The sequence below is a fragment of the Elgaria multicarinata genome, chromosome 7 (assembly GCF_023053635.1).
Source record: "Elgaria multicarinata webbii isolate HBS135686 ecotype San Diego chromosome 7, rElgMul1.1.pri, whole genome shotgun sequence".
Lineage (NCBI taxonomy): Eukaryota > Metazoa > Chordata > Lepidosauria > Squamata > Anguidae > Elgaria > Elgaria multicarinata.
In genome coordinates, this window is record NC_086177.1 from 44883144 (window position 1) to 44908476 (window position 25333).

The 25333-nt window shown below is 39.9% G+C and overlaps 1 protein-coding gene across 2 annotated transcripts; it reads left to right on the forward strand.

Annotated features, from left to right (window-relative positions):
• Nucleotides 1–3: 3 nt before the first annotated feature.
• FBXO15 (F-box protein 15) lies at nt 4–24271 on the forward strand. 2 transcript variants are annotated; one of them, XM_063130506.1, is made up of 10 exons: nt 4–168; nt 6645–6764; nt 8054–8158; nt 9407–9649; nt 11089–11298; nt 13805–13934; nt 15406–15485; nt 18093–18238; nt 20232–20356; nt 22765–24271. In XM_063130506.1, the coding sequence occupies exons 2-10, from the start codon at nt 6676–6678 to the stop codon at nt 23032–23034; spliced, it is 1398 nt and encodes a 465-aa protein (XP_062986576.1). In that variant the 5' UTR covers nt 4–168; nt 6645–6675; the 3' UTR covers nt 23035–24271. The 2 variants fall into 2 exon arrangements, with proteins under 2 accessions (XP_062986576.1, XP_062986575.1); XM_063130505.1 differs by lacking the exon at nt 4–168 and adding an exon at nt 4548–4804.
• Nucleotides 24272–25333: the final 1062 nt, after the last annotated feature.

Genomic DNA, 25333 nt, shown 5'->3' on the forward strand with positions numbered 1-25333 from the left:
ACGACCCCTTCACTCACGGACGCGTGCCATTGGCCCCGCCATTACGCTTGCAAACATCTCTGGGAACTGTAGTTTGCAGGAAACCTGATCCGCTCTCCACTAAGTCAGGGGAAAAGAATACTACCACTACCACAATGCAAAGCGTCACATCTCGCAGTGGAGGTCGAAGTACGTGACTAGAGGCTCCTGTTCACTCGCTGGGGAAGTCGGCATTGGTAGTAAGCGCTCGTGCCGCCCGCAGCAAGAATTCGATCGCTTCGGCTCAGACAAGAGGGCGCATTATTTTGCGGAAGGAAATGTTACGCTTGTGTTGCGTGCATTATTCGAATTAGTTATTTACAATGCAAGTTTGTAAAATGAAGGGCGCCATCCTATGGATATTTAGACAGCAAAAGTGGCCTACAACGCCCGGTATTCCCCAGCCAACATGGCTGGCTGTGGAATGCTGGGAGGCTTTTTTTCCTGTGTAAACATGTATGCCCTCAGAATACCTTCAAACTGGCAGTGCTAGTAATAGCCTACCATCTGGGTATATATATTGGTATAGTTGGACTTCTTATTTATTTGTGATTTTTTTTAGTCACCTTTCTCTTAACCGCACCCCCCCCCGACAATTCACAACAGAATTATTAAGACCTACAAAATATGAAATAGCTAAAACAAAGTTAATTCTTTAAATTATCCTTAAGCAAACTTATGAAAAACCGGCTCTTGGAAGTATTTACCATGGACGACTCTCCTTGCTATGAGTAAGTTTATAAGCCTCCCAAAATAGAAGTCACCTTAACATTGCTCCCTCCATTGCAACTAATTAACACAGATTCTGGAGAACGCAGCCTCTGATTTAGTAGTGCTTATTATTATTATTTATTATTATTTATTTATATAGCACCATCAATGTACATGGTGCTGTACAGATAACACAGTAAATAGCAAGACCCTGCCGCATAGTGCTCTCATGGGCTGCTTCAAACATGAATTTGATGCCTGGAGCCCAACACACTTCCTAAAGGGGCAAACATGCACTTAGTTGTATTTACCTTTAAACCTGTGACTGGACCACATAATTTTACACTTGGGGACTGACAAGTCTGAATGCCTCTTTCTGTTCAAATAGCTTATCCATAAAGGGAACTGAATGTCAGGGAGGATTACCTTGTTCATTGGCATGTTGGTTTTCTTTGTGCCTTGTTGGTCCCTGGCCAATGGCTGGTTGGCCACTGTGTAAACAGAGTGCTGGACTAGATGGACCCTTGGTCTGATCCAGCATGGCATTTCTTATGTTCTTATTGTGTGAGATTCCACCAGCAACCTTACATCCTCTTGTGAGTTCTAACTGGGCAGGCATGAGGTCAGAGAGATGCAAGCTCATGCTACACATCCAGTGATCTGAACTGTGATCTCCCTGTGTGTGATTTATATATTGGTGAGTGTGCACCACGAGTGGGTGCTGAGTTACACCATATCCTATGCCAGGGCTGCCAAACCTCTTTCAGCTCAAAGTCTGGACTCAATTTCAGAGCAGCTCTTAGGGGCTGAATTCCAATGGTGGGCAGAGCTAAAGGCAAAAAGGGTGATTCCAAAATACCAGCACATTTTAGTATACAGCAGTAACAAAGGCTTAGTAGAGGCACTCTGAAAGAGGACATATGTATCTCCTTATATTCCTTGTGGAACATTGTTCTTAAAATTACAGACAGACTAGAAGTGTCCCTAAGTAAGAAACCATTGAAGTTTCAGAAGGATAGGTGAGCAGTTCATGTGGAAGGGGAGCTGTCCAATCTGGGGGAAGGGGATGATTTGCTTTCCTTCCCCTCTCTCCATGTGGTTTTTGGATAAAATTGTATGAAATACACAGGTCATAGAGGTGAGCCCAGGCTAGAAACCTGCAAAGTTTCAGAAGGATAGGAGCAGGGTCTAAGGAATTATGACGCTTGAAATCCAGTTTAAGGCTTTTTCATAATGAAGTGTGCTGGAATTGGAAGAATAGCCTTCTCCGGGTCCCATCCTTGCTCTCCGCCAAAGCACAGTGATGGGAGCCCCTGGTAAAAATGTACTCTAGGATTAGAAGCTGGAACTGTAAGTCATTGAACAACACTCCATCCCTCCTCCTGAAGCACTTAGTGAAACTAAACCAAAACATGTTATTTTGAGACAAGACTGCCCAGTTCTGCTTGGGCTTAAAATTTGGTTAGAATTCAGTGCGCATCTCTCAGGCATTTGGCAGCATACAATGAGTTTTTAATTAGGTCTTTGATTGTCTTTGGCTGATGGTTTAAAAAATAATTGTCTTTAGATATATGTAGCATGAGGCAAAGTGACGGGAGGGAAACGTGATCCTCCCCCCACAGTCTGAAGAAGCTTATTGACTCAAACCCTTGGTCCATCTAGCCTAGTATTGTTGACTATCAGGGCTCTCCAGGGTTTGAAGCAGGGCTCTTTCTTATCCTTATTGGAGAGACGGGGGGTTGAACCTGGGATCTGTTGCATGCCAAGCATGTACTCAGCCAGAGCCCTTCTTATTGCTAGATAATGACAACTGACAGACAAAACAGCCCCAGGTTTGTTCCTCTGCAGCCATATGAACCCACTTTTCTCAAAGACTTGGGCGAAGAGAATTTTATTTATTTATTTCATTTTTATACTGCCCAATAGCCGACGCTCTCTGGGTGGTTCACAAAAATTAAAACCATGAAAAGCACAACAAAACAATCAACAGTCTAAAAATACAAATACAAAACACAATATAAAAAGCACAACCAGGATGAGAAAAACTTCTTGTCTGTTTGCATAAAGTTAAATACAGCTCAGAACCAGAGTCTTCTCTTTAAAAACTCCCCAAGATATGCCTTGGGTGAAATAAAGAAGAGAAAGAAAGACCAGGATAAGGAAGGAGAAAAGAAAAGAAAAATGGTGACTGTAAATGAAGCAAGGAGAGAGAATTCTCCAAGTCAAATGGTTCATTTCAGAGCAAGTCCTAATGCTTTATGTCTGTTTTAGAATTTTAAATTTTGTATACTCGTTTTTATCTTAATTTTAGAATTTCTGTAAACCGCCCAGAGAGCCCTGGCTATGGGAGCGGTATAGAAGTGCAACAAATAAATAAATAAATAATAAGGTTCCTGAATAACTGCAAGGCTACTAATCTGAGAGTGAAGAAGCAGTCTAGTGTTAAAACAGATGACGACAATTGGGGCAGCTCTAAAGATCCGAGGCCCATGCCTGGGTGGGCCATATCCTAACGATGCCCATTGTTGTTTATTCGTTCAGTCGTTTCTGACTCTTCGTGACTTCATGGACCAGCCCACGCCAGAGCTTTCTGTCAGCTGTCCCCCAAGGTCAAGTCTGTCACCTCCAGAATATCATCCATCCATCTTGCCCTTGGTCGGCCCCTCCACTTTCCTTAGCACCAGCCTCTTCTCCAGGGTATCCTGTCTTCTCATTATGTGGCCAAAGTACTTCAGTTTTGCCTTTAATACCATTTCCTCAAGTGAGCAGTCTGGCTTTATTTCCTGGAGTATGGACTGGTTTGATCTTCTTCTTGAGGGGTATTATTTTTATAAACCCTTTATTCACTATACCAGTGAATTAGCAGAGTAACAACGGTTCTTAACTATGAAAGTCAGCAAAGACCAAATTAACTTCAAGACAGAGTCTGTTTTGTTTGGTACAAAAATAAAGTATCTCTCTTTATATACACTTCCCTGAACAAATGATGAAACCACTAATTTTTGCATCATCCCAATAATTCAATAAAGTCCACCTGCAAACTTGACCTTTAAGGTGATTGACTGATGCTGAGTCTTCAGTTTCTTCCAGGTTTTGCATACTTGCACAGAAATATGGAAATCACAAAAACCAGTCCTAATCCAGGACTTCAACACTTCTTGCAGTCCAAGGCACTCTCAGAATTTTCTTCCAACACCACAGTTCAAAAGCATCTATCTTCCTTTGCTCAGCTTTCCTTATGGTCCAGTTCTCACAACCATAGGTTACTATGGGGAATATCATTGCTTTAACTATGTGGACCTTTGTTGTCACTGTGGTGTCTCTGCTCTTAACTCTTTTATCAAGATTTGTCATTGCTCTCCTCCCAAGAAGTAAACGTCTTCTGACTTCCTGGCTGCAGTCAGCGTCTGCAGTAATCTTTGCGCCCAGAAATACAAAGTCTGTCACTGCCTCCACGTTTTCTCCCTCTATTTGCCAGTTATTAATCAAGCTGGTTGCCATAATCTTGGTTTTTTTGAGGTTTAACTGCAACCCAGCTTTTGCACTTTCTTCTTTCACCTTTGTCGTAAGGCTCCTCAGCTCCTCCTCGCTTGGAAGCAAAGCCTACAGTATTTGAACCCAGAGGAACTTTACCTCCGAGTAAACATGCATAGAATTGTGCTGTGAGGATTGCAGAATTGCACTGAACAATAATGGGATTTACTTCTGAGCAAATAGGCATAGGGTCGCATAACAACCACTAGGAAAGCCCCTTGCTTCCAAGTCCCCGCCCTTTTTTTCCTTTCTTTTTTCTTTCGGCAGAGTTTGCTCATCGGCCTCGGCCCGTCCCGACCCTCAGCGCGGGAAGAAAACGGCTGGTGGTAATACCGGCGGAAGGTTTCTGTGCGGAGCTACTTTTGCTTCTTGCCATGGCGACGGGACGCGGCTGGATCTTGAGGCAGCACAGTTTAGGATTTTTGCGCTCCCACGTTACTGCAGCAGCTTCCTTGGGGCTCGGCCCGCTGCCGCCCCCGCCTCTAGTTATTCTTCCCGCCGGAGAGAGCCCGGACATGGCCGGCTCTCCCGCTCGGGACAGGTAACAAACGCTCGCTGCTTCCTCGGGATCGTGGCGTCCCCTCTGACTGATGTCGGAGACGGCTGCAGTGTTCATGAGTCTTCTCAGTTGTTCCTAGGGCGGGGTAGGTGTTGTGGACTTCAACTCCCAGCATTCTTGCTTATTGACCATGCTGGCAAGGACTTCTGGGAATTGAGGTCCAAAAATTCTGGAGCTCTGCAGGGTTTGAAGCAGGGCAAAAATAAAAAAATCTAGAGCCCACCACTCTGCTGTAGCGTGGCAGCCCTCCCTCCCCAATCATTACCCCAATGCTTTCACCTACAAATTCAGGAGCGAAACTTTTCCCCATCCAGAGTAACAGAACAATCCCATGCATGTTTACTCGGGAGTAAGTCCCACTGTATTAAGAGAGGCTCACTCCAATGAAAGTGGGTATAGGATTGCAGCCTTAAGCTTCTTGTGTATGGGGAGAACTTCTCTTCCTATGTTGGTATTTGTTATGTAACCATGTCTGTTGGTTTTAAGCCGTGTGATGATTGTTATTGTTTGGTTTCATTCTTGGTTTTCTGTTGCTACCTTGAACTTAAAATTTGATGGAAAGACATAATAAAAAGCTTTCATTTAAAAAAATGGAAAGCCAATTTAAGAAGATAGGACTGCTGCCAACAAAACCAGGGTGGATTGGTTTAAATCTGTTAGTGAGGTAACGGTGATTGAAGTCAAATTTCCTATTGATACTGTTTGTTATACCTATACAATGGTTCAAAACATACCACTAAACCATGTTAATTTCACAATGAATAGTGCAAGCCTGCACTTGCTCACTTAGAAATAAGCCCTACTGAATTCAGCCATGCTTACTCTCAGGAAATTGACATAGGATTGTACACTAAGACTGTAATACTACACACACTTACTTGGGAGTAAGTCCCATTGAACTAAGTGGAACTTAGTTCTGAGCCTTTTCCCATTTCCATAGATTAAATTAGTAGCCACATATATCCAATTGGGAGTTGTCAATTCATAATGTAAAATGCTATGGGTTTGTTCAGACGACACACTAAGCCATGGTTAGTCCACTAACTCCTTTGCAGTAAATGATTAGGGAGTGTGTTTAAACCATGATTATGTAGCCACCATGGTTAGGAATGGTTCACACCACATGCTAAGCCATAATGTTTAGCTCAAAATGCTTAACCACCATGGCTTAGCATGTCTTCTAAACAGGTTCTATATTTCTTCCAAATGTTTTACACAAAGAGGCTTACTAGGTGTTGAATTTGCTTTTGAAAAGTGTGTTGTGCGTTGTTGTTCTATACTTTACTATTGTTCCTAGCTCAGGATGTTTCCTGGATTGCATTTTTTGTGGTTGTTGTTTTAAAAGACAAATCAATGAAATAGTCCATATGAAGGACTTTGCATTTGAGTATATGAAAACATTGTATTCGTAAAAACAAATCTAAGACTAACTCTAAGAGCCACATCTGATACATATTCATATACTATTATGATTTCTATACCTTCGAGAAACCACTTGCCTTGTGTCCTTATGATGAGCAATAGTCTCTTCTGGGTAAGGTCTTCCACCTTGTTTTTTGAGCTTGCTCTGTTGTTTTAATGGCATGTAAAACTAGAAATTGAAGCTTTGTCCATCTCTTATCGTTCTGGAGGGGAAAGCTTCACTTGGTTGCTGTTAAAAGCACAGAAGAAGAATTAGTAAAATAAATAAATATGGAATCCAAATAATATTGGGAAGTCTGATTAAAACAGTTGGACAAACCATAGTTATGCAAGTTTTCAAACTTTGGTCAGTTCTCTTTGTAGAGATCTTGAGTTCATGATATAATGGTTTATTTTCTAGTGATACATCAAAATGCTCAGCTATTAAAGCTATGCAGCTTTCTAAAACCAAAGAGACACACACTTCCAAGCAGTGTACGGAGACTTCTATCAAGTCAAATTCTACTGTCAATTTTGACAGGTAAAGTATAATTTGTTGCTTTCCAGTAAAATTGGAAGCATGTTTTTTCTTATCTATAAGTCCCATTGAGTTTTCCTCTAGCAACCATGCTTAGAATCATAGTTTAAAAGTTATGTTGACACAGTGGTCAGCATTTTTTTTTAGATACTTAGCATCCCTTCTAGGATTTCAAGAATTTGGCTTGTGTGTGTGGTTCAAATGGGAAGTGGAATTTGCATGAAGAAAGCACTTTCCTATGCATTGAGCACAGGTCTGTGAAGGAAAAAGGCTAGGGTAGAACTCCTAGGTATATAACATTTCTTTATACAAGATAATATGATACTTTGGCCTTAGCTAGACCTACCTGAAAGTCCGGGGGAGAGGAGGGGAGACCTCATGTTGTGAATAACGTGTCATCTCGTTATGGGACAAAGTTACTTGAATTTTGCCTGTAACAACCTGCCCACCCTTTCACGTCAGCATTGGAAATCATTCTTACTTGCCCACCTTTACGGTCAGTTAAATAGGCGCATATAAGATCATATCATTGCAAGCTTTTATTAAAGCCCTGAAGGCTTTCATTTCTTTGGCCTTCCCAGAGTATGCTTTATTGGACTGTTCTTCATTATTTGTAGTTGTGTTTTAGATTTTACTATTATCTGGATTAGATGTTTTATTGCTGGTGTTTGTTAATTAATATTTTTTGTTTATTTATTTATTGCATTTATATCCCGCTTTTTTCCTCCAAGGAACCCGAGGCGGCGTACGTAATGCTCTTCCTCTCCATTTTGTCCTCAGAACAACTCTGTTACAGGCAAAATTCAAGTAACTTGGTCCCAAATCATTCAAGACTTTAATGGTTAAAAGCAGCACTTTAAATTGGGCTCTGAAATGCACTTATTACTAGGGCAGTTGGAGCAGTATAAGTATCATATTATCTGACTGCCTCATTCTACCAACACTAGGGCATCTGCATTCTATGCTAGCTGAAGTGTCCAAACTGTCTTCAGAGTAAAGTGGATTTACCTTTGTGCATTTATATATAGTGTGCATTGGAGATTTTCCCAGTGGAGTGACACCTAAATTATGTTTTTCCTTCTTCTGGTTAGGTTTGCATGTGGCAATGGGTTTCTTAGGGCTGTTCTTTGCTTTGTTTTTACATAGAGAGCTTTTTAAAAATCTCAATTTATGAAGTTGTAATGTGCATCTTTAGTTTTACCATTGGATGGCATGAACTTCTTTCTAATACACATTGTTGCTTGTTGTTTCTATTCAAATAAGTGCTTCTCTTTCTCATCTTCATTCTCCAGTGTGCCTTTAGAGATAATACTGAAGATTTTCTCCTACCTGGATGCTGAGTCTCTGCTGTGTACTGGCTGTGTAAATAAACATTTTTATCACCTGTCCAATGACAAGTAAGGGATGGGAGAAGCGGAAACAATGTTTTTAACATAAGACAGAAGTCACTATAGCTTATGTGAACCTTTTTAATGTTTGATTGTCAGGAGAAATAATAAATAAATCTTTATATGAGAAAATTTGGTTGAATAGTGTCCTTAAGCTATGTGACATATTGCATCCATCTTAATGTAATCTGCCCAAGCATGAAGAACAAAGCATGTGTGAATTACTTAGGTGTGGCCTGCCTCATTTACTAATTTGAGAATTATTTTGGCTGAAAAATGTTATGCAGATACTGCAAATAAATGCTATACATCTATATGCATATAAAGTCCTATAGTTTTTCTATACTTCAGTATTCCCATTATAGCGTAGGCATTCTCACTAGCACTGGGAATGTGATTTGGAAAAGGATTAACAATAATAAAAGAACAATATTAAATAACACATGTGTTCCAGTAGCCTTTGTTAGGTTTGCCATTATCAACTAGCTGCTTTCTAGGCATTTTTTCCCTCCCACTGAAACGAGTCTTGAGTAATTCTTGGCTGCAGGAGGTGGAAGGAGACTCAGCATTGTTTGATGTTACGTTGGCTGGCAGAAGCCACAGGGCCCTGTGATGTGTCACTCATTATGAAACTTGCTTTTTCTAGAAGTTCTGTAGACCTGCTCAGGTTTTTAGTATTGCTTGTTGTTTAGCTAGTCATTTAAGTTCTTATTATCCTGGGGAAAGGTTTATTTTATTCTATAAATTATGTCTTATTGGGTCCTGCTTATTATGGATTTGTAGTTATTTCTGCTTTTAATTTTTTTTAATTGATGTTATTGTATTGATGTTAGCTGCACTGAGGGTTTTTGAAGGATGGTGGGATAAAACTTGAGAGAGCGAATAAATAATGTGCTACATTTAATTTGATTGCTGGAGGATGAATGCATCAGCACTAACAGAATTACAGAAAGCTGGATGGTGAGTGCTAATTAACAGAGCTAGTAGCAGTCTAGCTTCATTAATATCAGTGAAAGTGCTGCCATTGGCTTCAGTAAAAGATGGATTCTTACACCCATCTTATACCTTCCCCCCAAAAAAACAATGGTATTCAGGTATGAGTTGAACATTAGAATTACATGATTTTTGATGCTTACAACCTAGAAATTGTTTTGCACGAATACTTAAAAAAAAAGTTCTTCAAAGTTCAACTACTGTTATACTCTCTCTCTTTCTTTTTTCTCCTATGATGTGTGTGTGTTTGAATTTTCCCCACAGTATAATCTGGATCAAAATATATTCTAAGTCTTTTCTCCCTAAAAGAAAAAAATGGAGAACTGAATCTGTCCAGGAACCAGCTGACTCTCTGAGTTTTCTGGGGTTGCAAGATAGGGAGTCAGGCTATTGGAAGAAAGAGTACATTGTGAAAGAAATAGCTGCTGGCAAAACTGATATAATTCAGCTTCTAAAGCCAGTAAATGCCTATACTGGCCTTCCAGTTAAAACCAAAGATGTTATCAAGTAAGCAATGTTTTCCTGTATAATATTGCCAAGATTCAATCATTTTTGTCTGTCTCTTCTGCCAAGACTTGTTCATGCATTGGTTATTTCTCGGTTGGATTACTGCAACCTTCTTCTCACTGGCCTTCCTTCTTCTCACATCAGTCCGTTGGTTTCTGTTCACCACTCTGCTGCTAAGATCATCTTCTTGGCTCGCCGCTCTGACCATGTAACTCCACTTCTGAAATCTCTTCATTGGCTTCCAATTCACTTCAGAATCCTATATAAACTTCTCCTGTTGACCTACAAAGCTTTTCACTGTCTAGCTCCTTCCTATCTCTCCTCTCTCATCTCACACTATTGCCCTGCTCATGCTCTTCGCTCCTCTGATGCCATGTTTCTCGCCTGCCCAAGGGTCTCTACTTCCCTTGCTCGGCTTCGTCCATTTTCTTCTGCTGCCCCTTATGCCTGGAACGCTCTTCCAGAACATTTGAGAACTACAAGTTCAACCACAGCTTTTAAAGCTCAGCTAAAAACTTTCCTTTTTCCTAAAGCTTTTAAAACATGTTTTTGTTCTGACTTTATACTGTTAGTTTTACCCTACCCAGTGCCTGTTTACATTCTCTTCCCCTCCTTATTGTTTTATTATGATTTTATTAGAATGTAAGCCTATGCGGCAGGGTCTTGCTATTTACTGTTTTACTCTGTACAGCACCATGTACATTGATGGTGCTATATAAATAAATAATAATAATAATAATGTTCATTTTGTTATGTATTTATTAGAGAGTTATGAACCACCCAGAGAGCTTTGGCTATTGGATGGTACAGAAATGTAATAAATAAATACATTTAATTAATATCCACCTTTCCACTGAAATAGTGCTCAAAGTGACACATTGGCCCCATACAGACAACACGCTAAACCATGCTGCTTAACCACAAAATGGTTAACGGAATGCATTGCATTCCATTAACCATTTTGTGGTTAAGCAGCATCATTTAGCTCGTTGTCTGAATGGGGACATTGTAAAATATGTTATACATAGAAAATTTAATATTTTAATGACTCTACAAATGTTATTGATGAGTAAATGAGGAAAATTGTCAAATTGGATGACTGTAAGTTGATTAGCTTCTCAATCTTAGAAAAAAGGGGGAATATGACTTTTCCCTAGGTATTTCTAGATACCTTATTTCTTCGATTCTAAGATGCACTTTTTTCCCCATATAAACATCTCTAAAAATGGGGTGCGTCTTAGAATCGCGGGTTTGTCTTAGGGTTTTTTTTTCTGTTGGTGGTACTGAAATTAGTGTGCGTCTTACAATCGATGGTGTCTTACACTCAAAGAAATACGGTACTTTGATATCTACAGTTACAAATTTCTATATGCCATATCTGTACTTAGAAAAGTGTCAGTCTGAAGCCTTCCACCCTATCTTTGCTTTCCCAATAACAGGACCTTTGGTTTGAGATGGATAATCATACTAAAGGACAGAAATGGAAAGGAACATATAAGGGATCAGGCAGACATCTCTCTTAATGAGACATCTGTTACTGTGTTTTGGGATGGTGTAAGGTGGCCTCCTTTAGACACCTTGTCGAGTTTGCAATTATTTGGAGTGACACCAGTCCTTCTGGGTAAGGGTAAAGTTCATCTTAATAATGGGTAAGTTAATTTAAAGTTGCATAAAGTTCTGTTCTTGGTTTCTTGTGTAGATGTTACTTTCTTGAAATTTACAGATTATTTGTTGACACTGTTTTCTCGGAATTCTTGATTTCCCTTGCCTGTAGTAATGTGACTTGTGCGTACTTTATAGAAAGATATTTTCTACAGCATTGTTTTCAGATCAGTTTCTCACTAGTGGCGATTAACACATAGTGCTATGGTGACCAAACAGTAATACAGTGTGGTGCCGTGTCATGTCAGGCTCCTGTCCTTTTTTGTATTACAAGCTACCATACTTGGAAGGCAGAAAGAAGGCAGAGGTGTTTGCATACAGCTGCCTATAGGAGCAGCATGGTGATTTCCATCGTGGCATTGTTGATTGATTCCAGTGTGTTTCTTGTCCCCCATGTGCATTTTATTTATTTGTTATTAGCATTTATATACCACCTTATTGGCTCAAAAGCCACCAAGGTGGTGTATTCCCTGCGCTTTAGGAAAACAAGCACAGATATTAATTCGCTACCACTGCTTTCCTTGGGCCTTGGAGTTGGAGGAGATGGATGTCAGCATTAAATAATAACGAAGCTGATGACGTTTTCAGAAATAGTTGCAATGTTGTGCAAGAAACATGAAACTGCTTTTAGTGTGCCTTCTTGCCAGTCATTGTTCATTTTCAACAGTTCTATACTGCCCACTCACCACAGTACATACGGTAGAGCTTCAGAGGTGCTGGCTCTCTGACACATGTATTATGTGCTGTCAGTTTAATTGGCATTACTCTGACACCTTGACTCAAGAATCCATTTTGTGTTGGAAGGTACAGCCTGAAGGCTGCCAGGGATGCTGTTAAGGTGCAGGTACTGCTACAGAGGCAAAGGAGCCATAGAATATCTCTGCTTCCTCCTTGATTAAATTAAAACAAGTTGTTCCCTTGCCCAGGGAAAACATGCAAATACCTGCCTGATTTCCATGCTAATACTCAGGTGACTAACCAACAGAGGTATATTTGAATTGGCTGAGTCCTGGTGGAAAAAATGGTCCAATCACCAAATCCCAGACAAATCAAGCACAACCTGATGACACATTTTATTTTAAATATTTTGGTATACCACCCTATATAGATGAAAAATTAATCAAGGGGTAGGAAAACTCAAAACCAAACTATTATTCCTTTTGTTTTGATCCATCCTGGGTTCAGCCTCTGAGCCATTGAGTTCTTTGTCCTTTTTGCTTCGAACCCTATAACTGTTTTGGATTTGGGCAGTTGATGTTTATTCTTTGTGTTTGGGCATTCCTCATGCTGGTGTCCCCCATCTGTCAGAATAACCCACAGTCCGACTGAATTATAACATTGTTCCTCATTACTCTTCCTTAGCACCACTTACCTCCATTTTCCTCCCAGGGGACTGCGACCTCTAAGTGAATTTTATCGAATGGAACCGGTTGCGGTGACCAAAAGGTCCTGAGCTGAATGCACAATTTCTGAGTCTAACTGGAATCACTAAAGGAGAAGCCCCATTGGCAAGACTCTCCATGTAAATTTGTATCTAACCAAAATGGTTTTGGGTTTGGGGTCCCTAAAATGGCTTGACCGCTGTTGGGTCTCCCCATTATCGTTCACTCCATTATTGTTCACTCAAGCACCTTTTTTTTTGGATGTTTGTGGGTAATGCGGTAACAATGATGCGGAGGATATTTCCCCTTCTTTTTGAATTTGGAACTAAAGCTTTGAAATCCAGGGGTAGTCTGGGTGCACAGGGTGTTTTTTTTCTTTTAGTTTTTGCTAACAAACCAGTTCACTTTCCAGAAGTTCCTTGGGTTCCCTATCCTCTGAAGTAGGATGATTCATTCATTGCATTTCTATACCTCCCAATAGCCAAAACTCTCTGGGCAGTTTATAAAGATATTGTAGCAGCTCCTGCTCTATTTCTTTTCCTTTTCACCTAAATATATCAATTTCTGCCCTTGCGGATCACTCTTTGGTCATATAATCTTCCATTTCCATAATCCAACTTTCTGCTCTTATTGATATTTTAATTTCCCCAATCTTTGTCTTTTCTATATCTTTTCTAGTTAGGCCTGTTAGAACTGCTATCCTGGTTCATGTGCTATGGGTGGGTATACCAATCAAGCCATTTTTTTCCTCTGTCATGAATGTGCATGTATATGCGTTTGAGAACAAAAATCTGTAAAAATAAAAATCCATGCATTTGGACTAAGAATGTGTGTTTCAGCTGATTTCCCCATTGTAGAAGTAGCCATCCCCCTGGGGTTTTTAGTAAGAGTATGTTGCATATATCTGCTGTGCATGCACCACACTTGTTAAAAGCCTACTTAGACCTGTGTTGGTCATTGCATACGTATACATGCAAGTTGTGTGACTGTGTGAATGAGGATGTACAGCAGCAAGTCCTCTGGGGCATATATAACAGGAACTGGAAAGTTATTGAACTTCCATGTCAACAATATCCATTCTTTTTTTAAGTAACTTGATTTCTCTTGAAAGGCCTAGACGACGTTCCTTAATTTCTGAATATGAGCTGGCTCACTTGACTGAAAATGCAAAGATGATTGGTTGTGATGCACTTGTTGAACTTTACAGTTTTGACCAAGGGCTTCTGGTGGGACTTTGGAAGGTAAAATAACTTTCTCAATAAGATGTTATTTTTGGTGGCTTTTATTTTGTTCCTTTGTATGTAAATTTATATGGCATCTTTCTTCTTACAAAAAGATAAATCTCAGTTAATACTAACAATTAATACTAACAATTAAAATAGTTACATTAATGTTTTATTTCATACAGCATATTAACAGCTAGACAATGGGCCTGTTCAGACAACACACTAAACCATAGTTTGGCCACTTACCGCTTTTGCAGCAAGTGGTTAGTGAGCATATTTAAACTGTGGTTATGTAGCCACCACGGTTAAGAATGGTTCACATGACATGCTAAGTCATGGTTCACACAAAATGCTAAACCCTAATGTTTAGCTCAAAATGATTAACCATCATGGTTTAGCATGTTGTCTGAACAGGATCAATGTAGTGTTTCAGACCTTGCTTTAAAATTGGCAAACAAAGTGAAAAATATTTTTTCCATGGGGTTCATAACTTGAATGAGAGATAGATAGATGTTGGGATTAATGTTATTTTGACTGGTGGATGTACAAAAACACACGGATTCACATGATTTCAATAGAGATGTGCATACACTCTTTTTAGTCTCTCAAATTAACTTCAGCTCTAGAGATTGATATATCTTGATTTAGTACTTCTGCCTTTTTACTTTGAATCTTTAATCTTTCTCCTCCTTAGTGAGGGGGTGAAATCGTTGTACAAAGAAGCATTGAAGCAAAAAAAATAATACTGTGATTTTGAGGTAGTTGTTCTCTAATTTTCTGAAGATTAGGTATTCTGAGTTAACAAAGGAATATTCACTTAGCTAATTCAATAATACATACTTGTACACCTGACAATATATTGATATGTGGCACTGTACTATCATGCACTTGTATAAAGCTTTTTGTACATGGGATTGCTTGGAGGAGCACTTGGAATTCAGGGGCAATATTAACTCTGTTTTCCTGTATTTGGGTTGGATAAAACTATTTACCCTTCCTGTTCTTGCTTTGCCACTGTGGGATAATCCTGAATAGGTATATTTGCACTTAGTTAACTAGGATTTCATTATATTTTGTATAATTTTAAGATAGTGGATTTTGGATGGTGTGTTGCCAACGTATTAATACAACACAAATAGTATTTTGTTTTTAATTATAATTTTCCTTTCTAAGGACACTAGTTAACTAGATAAAATTGATACCCTTTTCCTTCATAGACTTTTTTCTGATTTGAGATACTAGTGCTGTGAATATCCTAGGAGTATGCCAAAGTTTGTTTGTTTTGGGGACACTGTGTATTATACATAAATTGTAGTCCATTTTTAACTTACAAAAATAGTTCATCAACATGCAAGTGAGACTTTGTTGTAATCCTGGACAGCAAGACGAAGCCTTTCTGTGGGCTGAAATGGTTTTTGCTACTCAGTCCTCTGGAAGAATTAAATATTTTGTGCTGAAAAATATGTTCTCTGTAATAAACTTTTAGAAAAGTGAAATTGCCTTCATCATGGCAAGTCTTCATTACCATCACCTCATTGAAAGAAGCACCCTTGGCTCTGCTACAATGTAAGTACTGATTTGGATTCTCAGTGTAGCTTCTATTTTGGATTTTTTTTTTTTAAAAAAGCTATGTTTCAGGAGAACCAAGAATTGTGGTTCCTTTTAAACAAGAATGTGAATGGTGTTGAGCAGCATTTTAATGGTACAATACCTTTGATTATATGACTTGGGGCACAATCCTAATTCCCTCATGTTGATGGCTGCAGGGTCTTGGGCTGGCCTATTGGTGCTTCTCCACCAGAATCTGTTGGCAGAAAGGAACACTGCTGTTAATGTAGGGTGGTAGGAAGCTTTATTGTGGTGGAGGCCCATGCTGTGGAAGTTACTACCGGTGGTAGCAGGCAGAAAGCCCCAAAACAGGACTTTCTATGGATGGGGAGGAGCTGGTTTTGGATCCACTGGATCCAAAGTCACTCTATTCTGCTAGATGTAGCAAATGTAGCAAGCGTAGCTAAAATTCCCCTCCTGTTGTTGTCAGAGGGGTAAGTGGAAAATTGGTTTGTATCCAAAATTTTGCTAGCACATGGTGGGCAACCTGTAGCCTTTGGCTGCTCTCCTTGTAACCTGTAGAGTTCTGTCCATTATTCCCTGTTGCCCAGCTATCATTGAGCCAAGTGGCAAATGCGTTTAAATGTAAGCAACTTCAAGTATGACCTGATGGGATCTTTGTTAACAGTGACCAATCAAGAAAGAGATCTTGGTGTTGATGAATAGCTCAATGAAAATGTCAACCCAGTTTGCGGCTGTTGAGGGGGAAAAAAAAGGCAAACTCCATGTTAGGCATAATTAAAAAAGGAATTGAAAATAAAAACACCAATATCAAACTTTATACAAATCTATGGTGTGCCCACATGTGAAATACTGTGTACTGTTCTGATCACCATACTTAAAAAAAATGGTATTGTAGAGCTGGAGAAAGTGCAGAAAAGGGCAACTAAAATGATCAAGGTGCTGGAGCATCTCCCCTATGAGGGAAGGTTACAACAGCTCGGGTTCTTAGCTTGGAAAAATGAAGGCTAAAGGGAGACATAATAGAGGTGTACACAATTATGCATGGTGTGGAGAATGTGGATAGGGATACATTTTCTGCCTCTCTCAAAATACTAGAACCCAGGGTCATCCCATGAATTGAGAGAGGTGGTGAGCTGCAGCCTTAAAAACTGAAGAGCATGGTCAAAGTAGGAACTCATTTGTTCTGTCAGAATGAATACAAACTAGCAAAAATCTGTTAGCAAAACTTGGATCAATGCAAAACAGAACAAAAGAAATAACTGAACCAAGGTCCTTCTCTTAATGGTTTAGGGCTTTTTTAAATTTCCTGACTCTCCTATATTTTCTTGTCTTCTGATTGGCCCTTTTCCTTATTTTCTGTTGTCAACTAGAAATGTGGTTCTGCATTGGTGAAAGTCATATGGGCAGAAACCTGCAAAAACAACCTTTCCCCTCCATAGTTTTAGGCAGCTTAGTTTAGGCTTAATTTAGGCCTTACCAGGGTGTACAAGAGTATTCTGGACTCACGGAGCTGCTAGCTGTGAGGAGTAACAAACTTTGCAACGTCTTTTCATAGTAACCACTTTCTGCCCTCAAAGAAAGACAGGCCTGCTTATGAACCAAAGCTTCACTCCTGCTCCATTCTATGGCTACTTTCTAAGCCCTATGTTCCCAGCAGTTGAACCCCAAAAGGGACTTGAGTAACAGGAGGTGTTGTTCCCCTAGAGCTTATACCATTGTTCAGCAGGAACTAGCACAACACATAGCCCAGTGAAGTCATAATGGCTTGTGGAATGGCTTGCGGATTGGAAACAACGTATTGGATTTGACACTTACCAGGATGAAAAGTGTTTCCATGAGTAATAGAAACTTGTGCTGGTGGAAGCTAATGGATACAACCCACTGTAAATACATAGTTCCTCCATGAACAGCCTACCCACCCACTTGTGTTACCATAGCCAGTGCAAGCTAGCAGGATTGTGGATGAGGCAATAGATCCTTGTCAAAATTCCCCACCAGCCCTGCTCAAAACTGCTCTGTTAATCATTAACGAAGTATTAGTAAACCTTTGTCTGAAATCTTTAAATATAACAGCAAGATTAGAATTGAGGTGGGTTTTTAAATACACAGCACTCTCATTTTCTAGAAGCTTTCCCCCTTTTGGATAGAGCATGTTTCTCTGTCTGTTGCATGAGATGCATACTACAATTTAAAATGTACAAAAAGATCAAACAACTGTAACACTTCTGCAAGAAAAAACAAGACAATAGCCTGTAGGAAAAGACTGTATCTTTATATCTGATGTGTTTTGATGGTAGTTTTCTCAAGGGATAATGTTTTACAAATGTAACTGATTTCATTAACTCATTCAAATATGACTGAAAATTGGTTGACAATGTCTTCTATATATAATATTTAAACCAAGGCAGTTGAAACATACTAATTTCTAAAGGCCACTCAGATGACAACACAGTTTGAGCTGAAATACTGGAGCATTGAAAGCAGCTTGGAAAAAATGGGACTGAAAATCCCGTCTCTCCCCAAATCCCCTGAAGTTCTTAATAGCATTTTATTTGCTCAACATGCTTTTGTACATCAGGGTCTTTTTCTCATTCATTTCAGGAGGCATGCAGCAGCCCCACATAAGGCTATCCTGGATGATATTGACCCAGAATATGGCATGCATGGTTATCAGATGCACATTGACATATACAACGGAGGGAATACTTACATGTGCAGCACATTTCGTAGTTTGTTTTGTAAAAAAGGTAGTACTTGGATTGCATGTCTGATTCTTCTAAGTCTATTTTTAATCTTTCATTCAGGTTTGAAAACGTTTTGAAAACTGTATATGCAGTGTGCCCTGGGCCCCAACAGTAGTCAAAACTGTTATAAAGCGCTTTATAGTGCTTTAAAGGAGTAGTGTAGTTCCTGTGACTAAGCATGAATCATAATTAATACAAATCTTGATACTATACGAAAGTAGTAAATAAAAGATGTCATTTTCATGGGTAGATCCCGCATTTCAATATAGAGCAAGACTGAGCCTCCATCAGGTGTATAAGAGTACTGTGTGAAGATTCTTTGTATCCTAAAGCTTAAGAAAGATCCTTATTCATAAATTCCCCCCACCCGCCCCCATTGGAGGTAGTCCCTTTTTGGACTGCAGCTGTATGCATGGATCTGTTTGGAGAAGGGTGACATTTATATTGGCAAGGAGTCTCAGCTTGATGGAGGGATCATAGACTTATAGGCTGTGTTCTGAGAGCAAGGAGGAAGGGACTTGGAATATTTGGAGACATGTGACTTTGGTCAAGGGTTTTTGATTGGACACTTGGAGCAAAATGGTTTTGTTTTGCACTACAACTTCTTTGCTGACTTACCATGTAGCTGTTCGCTACACCTTGATTACTTATTGGGAGTTTTGATTGGTTTTGAAGAAGGTGTACTTGACCATTATAAAAAGTTTTAAAATTATTTGTTTAATTTATGCATAGATCTAGTAGGTTTGAAGAGAAGGTCAAATATTCTTGGGAAAACTTATTTTCTAGAATGATTGACCTATGTCTTCCTCAGTAGAGAGAAGCTGAGTGGAGATTTCAATGTGTGACATGAAAGCACTATTTTAGAGACTGGGTTCTCTCTTCACACCATCCCTCTTCAGGCAAAATATTGCTCTGTTCAACTTGAAGTTGTGCAGGTACCAGAAAATAGTGAACAGTGAATTGGGGCTAGACTGAATGAAATGGGAGTAGGCAGGGGACAGAGTGAACTTACTTACATTTTTTTATTTATAACAACAGCACTATCATATGCTAATAGGAAACTCAGTTCTCAGAGTGTGGATCTTTATGTAGCCTAAGTGGCACCCTGCACACACAAGAGTGAGATATTGGCAGGGTTGGGGAAATCCCATGGCTTGCAGAAGTACGGAAAAGTTTTAAGCAAACCCTAAGGAGTGGAAATTCCAAAACAGCCCAATGAATCCTGAGCCTGCTCAGTGGCCATGGAATGCTGGCTGACTGTTGTGGGTGGAAAACAGGGTGGGGAGAGGAATGGATTAGCCTGAAAGAAGGTGTGGCTGGCTGGAGCACTGAGCAGGAGTAGTCTCCTGTGCAACATTTTGTTGCAGGTTCCATTTATTCACATAATTTCAAAGTGGGTAACAATTTAAGAGGTAAGATGATAGCGTGAAGTGTTTTTAAAATTGCAGAAGAATCGGTACTGGTATTTATGAAGTATTTCTTAAAATAAAGATGCATTGACCCATTGTCATGTAGCTTGATTTTTTGAAAGCTTTTGACAAGATTCCTCATCAAAGGCTCTAAATTTTTAAGTAGCCATAGCATCAAAAGCCTTTTTGAACGTCAGTTAATTAACTAGTAAGGAAACACAAGTAGATATAAAATGTCAGTTTTCATAGTGAAGAAGGGTGATTGGTGGAATTTCTTGTGGAGTGTTCTGCCTAGGAGCGTTATCTCAATGCTCTGTGGCTGTCAAAAAGACCAGTAGCATAAAGATTGTTAGGAAAGGGATAGCAAATGTCAAAGATGGCATAATATCCTTCGATATGAATCAGTTTAGCAGCCACAATGCCTTAAGACTTTTTCATTCCATGTCGCATTCAGATTATAGACTGATGGATCATTCCTGTATCCAGTAAGACTTTGGCATACATTGTATTTAGAGAAAGAGGAATGTTAAAAAGATTGTTGATTTTATTCATCCTGATGTGATTTTATGTCTTATTGGTTGTTACAGGTTACATTAGAAATGGATACCTGAGACTTTCAGTGATAAGTTACAAAAAAAATGCTCAGCATCTACCTCTTGTTGGAAACGTTGGATTGTCTTGGAGGGTAGATGCATTTGAAGGCAGTGTTCAGGTAAATTGCAAAAAAATCTGTTCTGTTGAAAAAGTTGATATTGCTTATTCAAATATTTAAAGTGCAGATTATACTAACCATGTAAAAAGCACAGTTCAATGCATTAACAATATTAAAAATAAACATCTTTAAATGAGTGTATTCTGATTTAAAATATTCCTAGTATTTACTAGCATTTTGAATTGGTTATATAAGTCATCAAAGTTCCATGCCTTTTAATTTTATTGGAACTATGTTTATCTAACATCATATGTAAGATGCTTATAAATAACATATATAGTTTCCTTGTCTATTTCTAGTTAATATTTTTTGTGATTTTTCTGAGAATACATTTTCTTGGATTCTGATAGAGCCCCTGCACATGCAAATTTTGAGTGTGCATCTTCAGCTCCTTCCTACCCACCCCCACACACATTCTGCAGCTGAACAGATATTTAGCTGTTTAAACTCTGATAGCCTGCCTTGAGAGGTAGAGGAGGTTCCTGAATTATTTATGTATTTATTTATTTACAATATTTATGTACCGCTCCCCATTCATAATTTTGGGGCGGCGTACAAGATAAAATAAAAACAGAATAAAACACTTTAAAATAGATTTTAAAAGAAACACAATGTAAAGTGAACTGTGGCTGATCATTAAGGAAAGGCTTCCTGGAATAATGATGTTTTCAGGAGGCACCAAAAGGAATACAAAGTTGGTGCCTGCCTGACCTCCAGAGGCAGGGAATTCCATAGGAGGGGGGCCACCACGCTGAAGGATCTTCCCCTGGTGGAGTCCAATCGGAGGATCTTTGTGGAACCACCAGGAACATGCCATCAGATGACCTCAATGACCGGGCAGGTTGGTAGGGGAGAAGGCGCTCTCTCAGGTATCTGGTCCCAAGTTGTTTAGGGCTTTGTACACAAGTAGAAGAACCTTAAACCTGGACTGGTAGCGAATAGGCAGCCAGTGCAGTTCCCTCAGCAGAGGAGTTACATGCTGGAAAGGGGCAGCTCTAGACAACAGCTGAGCTGCAGCATTCTGCACTAGCTCCAGCTTCCGGAGCAGCTTTAGGGGCAGCCTCACATAGAGCGCATTGCAGTAATCCAATCTTGAGGTTACCAATGCCTGTACCACGTGATACAGGCTGTAGTTGGGGAACCAGCCGAAGCTGGTAAAAGGCATGGCCACCTGAGCCTCCAGCGACAGATGGATGTAAGAGTACCGCCAAACTATGAACCAGATCTTCTCAGAGGGAGTGCAACCCCATTCAGAACAAGCAATGAACCTATCTCCCAAACTCAGGAACCACTCATCCACAGGGCTTCTGTCTTGCCAGGATTCAGTTTTAGTTTATTGGCCCTCATCCAGCCCATTACTGAGTCTAGGCACTGGTCCAGGACCTGCACAGCCTCACCTGATTCAGTGGTCACAGGGAGGTAGTTGTCACAGGGAGCATTAATCCCCCACCACAGGTGATTAGTGTTGTCAAACTTATATTAAGGAATGTGGAGAGAAAAGAGCAGTAGAGCACTGTGCATTGTGCACTGTAAAGCACAAATTTGCAGCTCATTCCAAAGACAGAGAAGATGGGGCATGAGTGGTGGTGGCCAGTAGAAAAGGAGGTGCGGAAAGCATATTTAGGGTGTCAGGATGGGTGGTGGTGTAGAGCTGTTCTGCGTGCAGAACTTTGTGGGGGTAATCAGTGCCATGTGCCAGGCTTGGGTGGTGGGGTGTTTGCAGCTCTAGTGGGTGCTGAGGCCTGAGAGGGGAAAGCAGGTCAAGAAATTTGGATGTAGATACACGGATGGCAACAGGATTGAATAGTGAGAGATATTTTCAGATCATTGGTCCTGCCACTGTTATCAGTAACACTGGTAGAGTTTTGTTTCTGCTGTTGATGAAAACTTTTTGTGGCCTCTGAGCATCTGCTGGGTGGGGAATTTCACTCTGTTCAGTTAACTGCCCCTGATTTAGAATACCATTTAGAAGGAAGACGTAAATATTTTCTGCGCTATTTTGCTATCGCTAAAGACAAACGCAAAGGAATAATGACATGATCACCATAGTCACACTTAAAAAAAACCTATTGCTTTGTCAGTATTTTGGTTTTAGCTCTTGTAAGTTTTTTTTTTTCATTTTTATCTTCTCTGTCATATAATCAAGGGAGGCCCCCACCTTATACTGGAAGTATTGATGAGGCATGATAAATGCTTCTGTCCTGTTCGTTAGCATTTGTGTTAGTAGGATCTCCTTACAGTGAATATTGTGTGCTGTTCTTTAATTATACTACATGAGCTCCTAAAAGCAACTTGGAAGAATTTTGTAGATGATAATCACTGTGGTAATTATATGAGGAATATGGTATAGAAAATGATTTCTCTTTCTCTTTCCCCTTTATCTTCTCCCCTTCTGTTATGTGCTGCAGAACTGCTTCTTTTTGGACATGACCCTTCTGGATGATTCACAAACACCATTTTGGTGTGTTAGTGCTCCGGTTAACATGATACTGTCTGCGAAATCATCTGGTTTATATCAGTATTTGGGACCCAGCTATTATCTGAATCACGTGGATTCAACTGGAAAAGTATACATGGAGCTGGTGTGGATGGAAGAAACCAGTGAATATTATATAGTCAATCTGGTCCTTTATTTAAGCACTCAAAAAGTTAATAGTTGGTTTGGCACAAATTACTGAATTTAGTTTCTTGAGTAATGTTGTTTTTCTTTAAACACAATTCTTTTGTATTTTTATCTTTAACTAAAAATACGCCCCATAACTCACACTTGTACAAAAATTCCTCTGTGAACTAAAAGGAAAAGAGCTGGGATGTGGGGGGAGCTTTTTAATTTGGTACTGTAAAAATGTGAAATGAATTACTTTCTGGCTTTGGTGTATGCAGGTTACTGCAGAAATTCAGCATTCAAGTAAAATAGGAACAATATCTTTATTAGTCTGAGATTTTCCAGTTTTTGAGGTTACTGGAGTAGAATTTGTTTGCTTGAGTGTTTGTTATTTTTTGACAACCAAATTTAAGTCCAAATTTCTCAGTACCTAAGCAAGGCACTTTAGGATTGATCCTAAAACCAAAGATGGCTAATGCCAACTCCTTAATATTGGAGCCATACTATGGAAACATTTTTATGAAATGTTGGCAGTTGCATAAATCCCCCCTTCTTGCTTATTCTATTGCACAGCAGTGAAGATGATGCACTTCCTATAGGAAATCCTCAAAACAAGCAGAAATGTTTGTTTCTGGATTGGAGCAGGTCAATGGTGCTTCCTTATAAGAACACTGCTGACTTGCCCCATTCCAGAAACGAGTGTTTCCACACATTTCCAGTTGCTCCCAGAAGCACTAAATCTCCATTGCACAAGTGAGTCTTGCCTGTGGAACGGAATTGGTAGGGGTGCGACAGAATTGGTGGGTGTGTTGTGGCCTATTGGATACTACCCATTGGGTTGTATCTAGCAGTGCCTGTCCACCAGTGGAGTGAATATTGCTGCTCAGGGAATGGATAACCTTTCCTCCTTACGGGTCCCTGGTTCACTCCCCCCACATCTCTCCAGAGGTTGGGGGATCCTTCAGAACAGATGTAGCAGGGTATAAAAGGGGGGAGTAGAGGGAAGCGTCCTGTTGCACAAGTGGAAGCTTAGGCTTTTCTAGGAGCAACTGGCAGCTAATTCTTAGTAGTATTTAGACATTGTTCAGGTAATTTAAATTTAAAAATAACATAACTGCTTAAAGAGAATTCCAGAACCTTGAGTTCTGTGTAGAATAAGCATGCTGTTTTTCTAAAGTGTAATTTACTAATAACAGGAGCATGAAACACTAGTGTTATTTTGTGTTCGTTATTGATTTAGTGTAAGTGTTATGAGCTTTGTTTGCTTTGAAAAAGAATAAGTGGATATTAAAGTGAAGTTTGCTCTGAAATTATTTTAGAAATGCAGGATTTGTCTTCAAGTAGGTAAATGACAGGTAAATCTTCTCTCATTGCTTCACCAAAATACTATTACTACAACAACAATAATAACGGTTTATTATTATTTGGTGTTGGGATATTTTGCTCTGGCAGTTATTTGAGGCACAGTCCATAAACAATCAGTTATGTAGTTAGGTTGGGCTGTCTTGTATACAGTGGGCTGAATCCAGACGTAGTCATACTTTGAGTAGACCTATTGAAACAAAGTATGAGTCTAGATCCTACCCACTATGTAAGGATTAATGCTAAATGCCTATTCCAGAAAGAAAGAAAAAAGAAAGAAATCGCTGTATCACTCAGGCTTTTGCAGTGTTTCTCAAACAGTAGGCCAGGGACCACTAGTGGTCTTCAGCCCACTTTCTGGTGGGCTGCAGCCTGCCCAGCGGTGCCATACTTGCCTGCTCTGTAGCTTTTTGAAGAGATCAACCCCCTGTAGCGGCTCCCTACATACACAGTGCATAGGCAAAAGAGAGAACAGCAGTTGGTTAAAGAGCAAAACTGCATCATGCAAAGTTGGAAGGAAGAAAGGAAAAGAAAAAAGAAAAGCGGCAACACACAACAAATTAGTCAGACAAGAGTGATGGAAGGAAAACAAAGAATGGGGAAAAGGGAAGTGAAAATGACAGGAAGACTGAGATAGAGAACACTGGAGGCTGCTGCTGCTGCATCTTCTGGCTGTAGTGACTGCCACTCCCTCTGCCTCAGAAGAACAGCCTGGCATTGGGACCAACAACTGGGCAACCTGTGTGTGTACCTGCCTATGGAGGGGAAGGAAGAAGAAAACAACTGAGTTACGGTGATGGGGAGATGGAGAAATTCAAGGTTGGGTGAGGGGAAGGATGGCCTCCCTCCTCTGAGGAAAGGGCCTAGAGGGGGCTTTGAAGGGAAGAATTTTTAATTTATTCAAAGTCCCCCAGAGTGGCTTAAAACAATCAACAGTCTGACAATCCCTGCCCTCAGGCTCACCAGGGCTGCTGCAAGCTCTCTTGCTGCTTGAGTTTGCCATATTCTCC

Coding starts and splice junctions, on each gene's coding strand:
- FBXO15 (XM_063130505.1), top strand. CDS start 4,638: ATGGCGACGGGACGCGGCTGGATCTTGAGGCAGCACAGTTTAGGATTT. Junction 4,805..6,644: donor GGCTCTCCCGCTCGGGACAG/GTAACAAACGCT, acceptor TTTATTTTCTAG/TGATACATCAAAATGCTCAG. Junction 20,357..22,764: donor CATTTGAAGGCAGTGTTCAG/GTAAATTGCAAA, acceptor TATGTGCTGCAG/AACTGCTTCTTTTTGGACAT.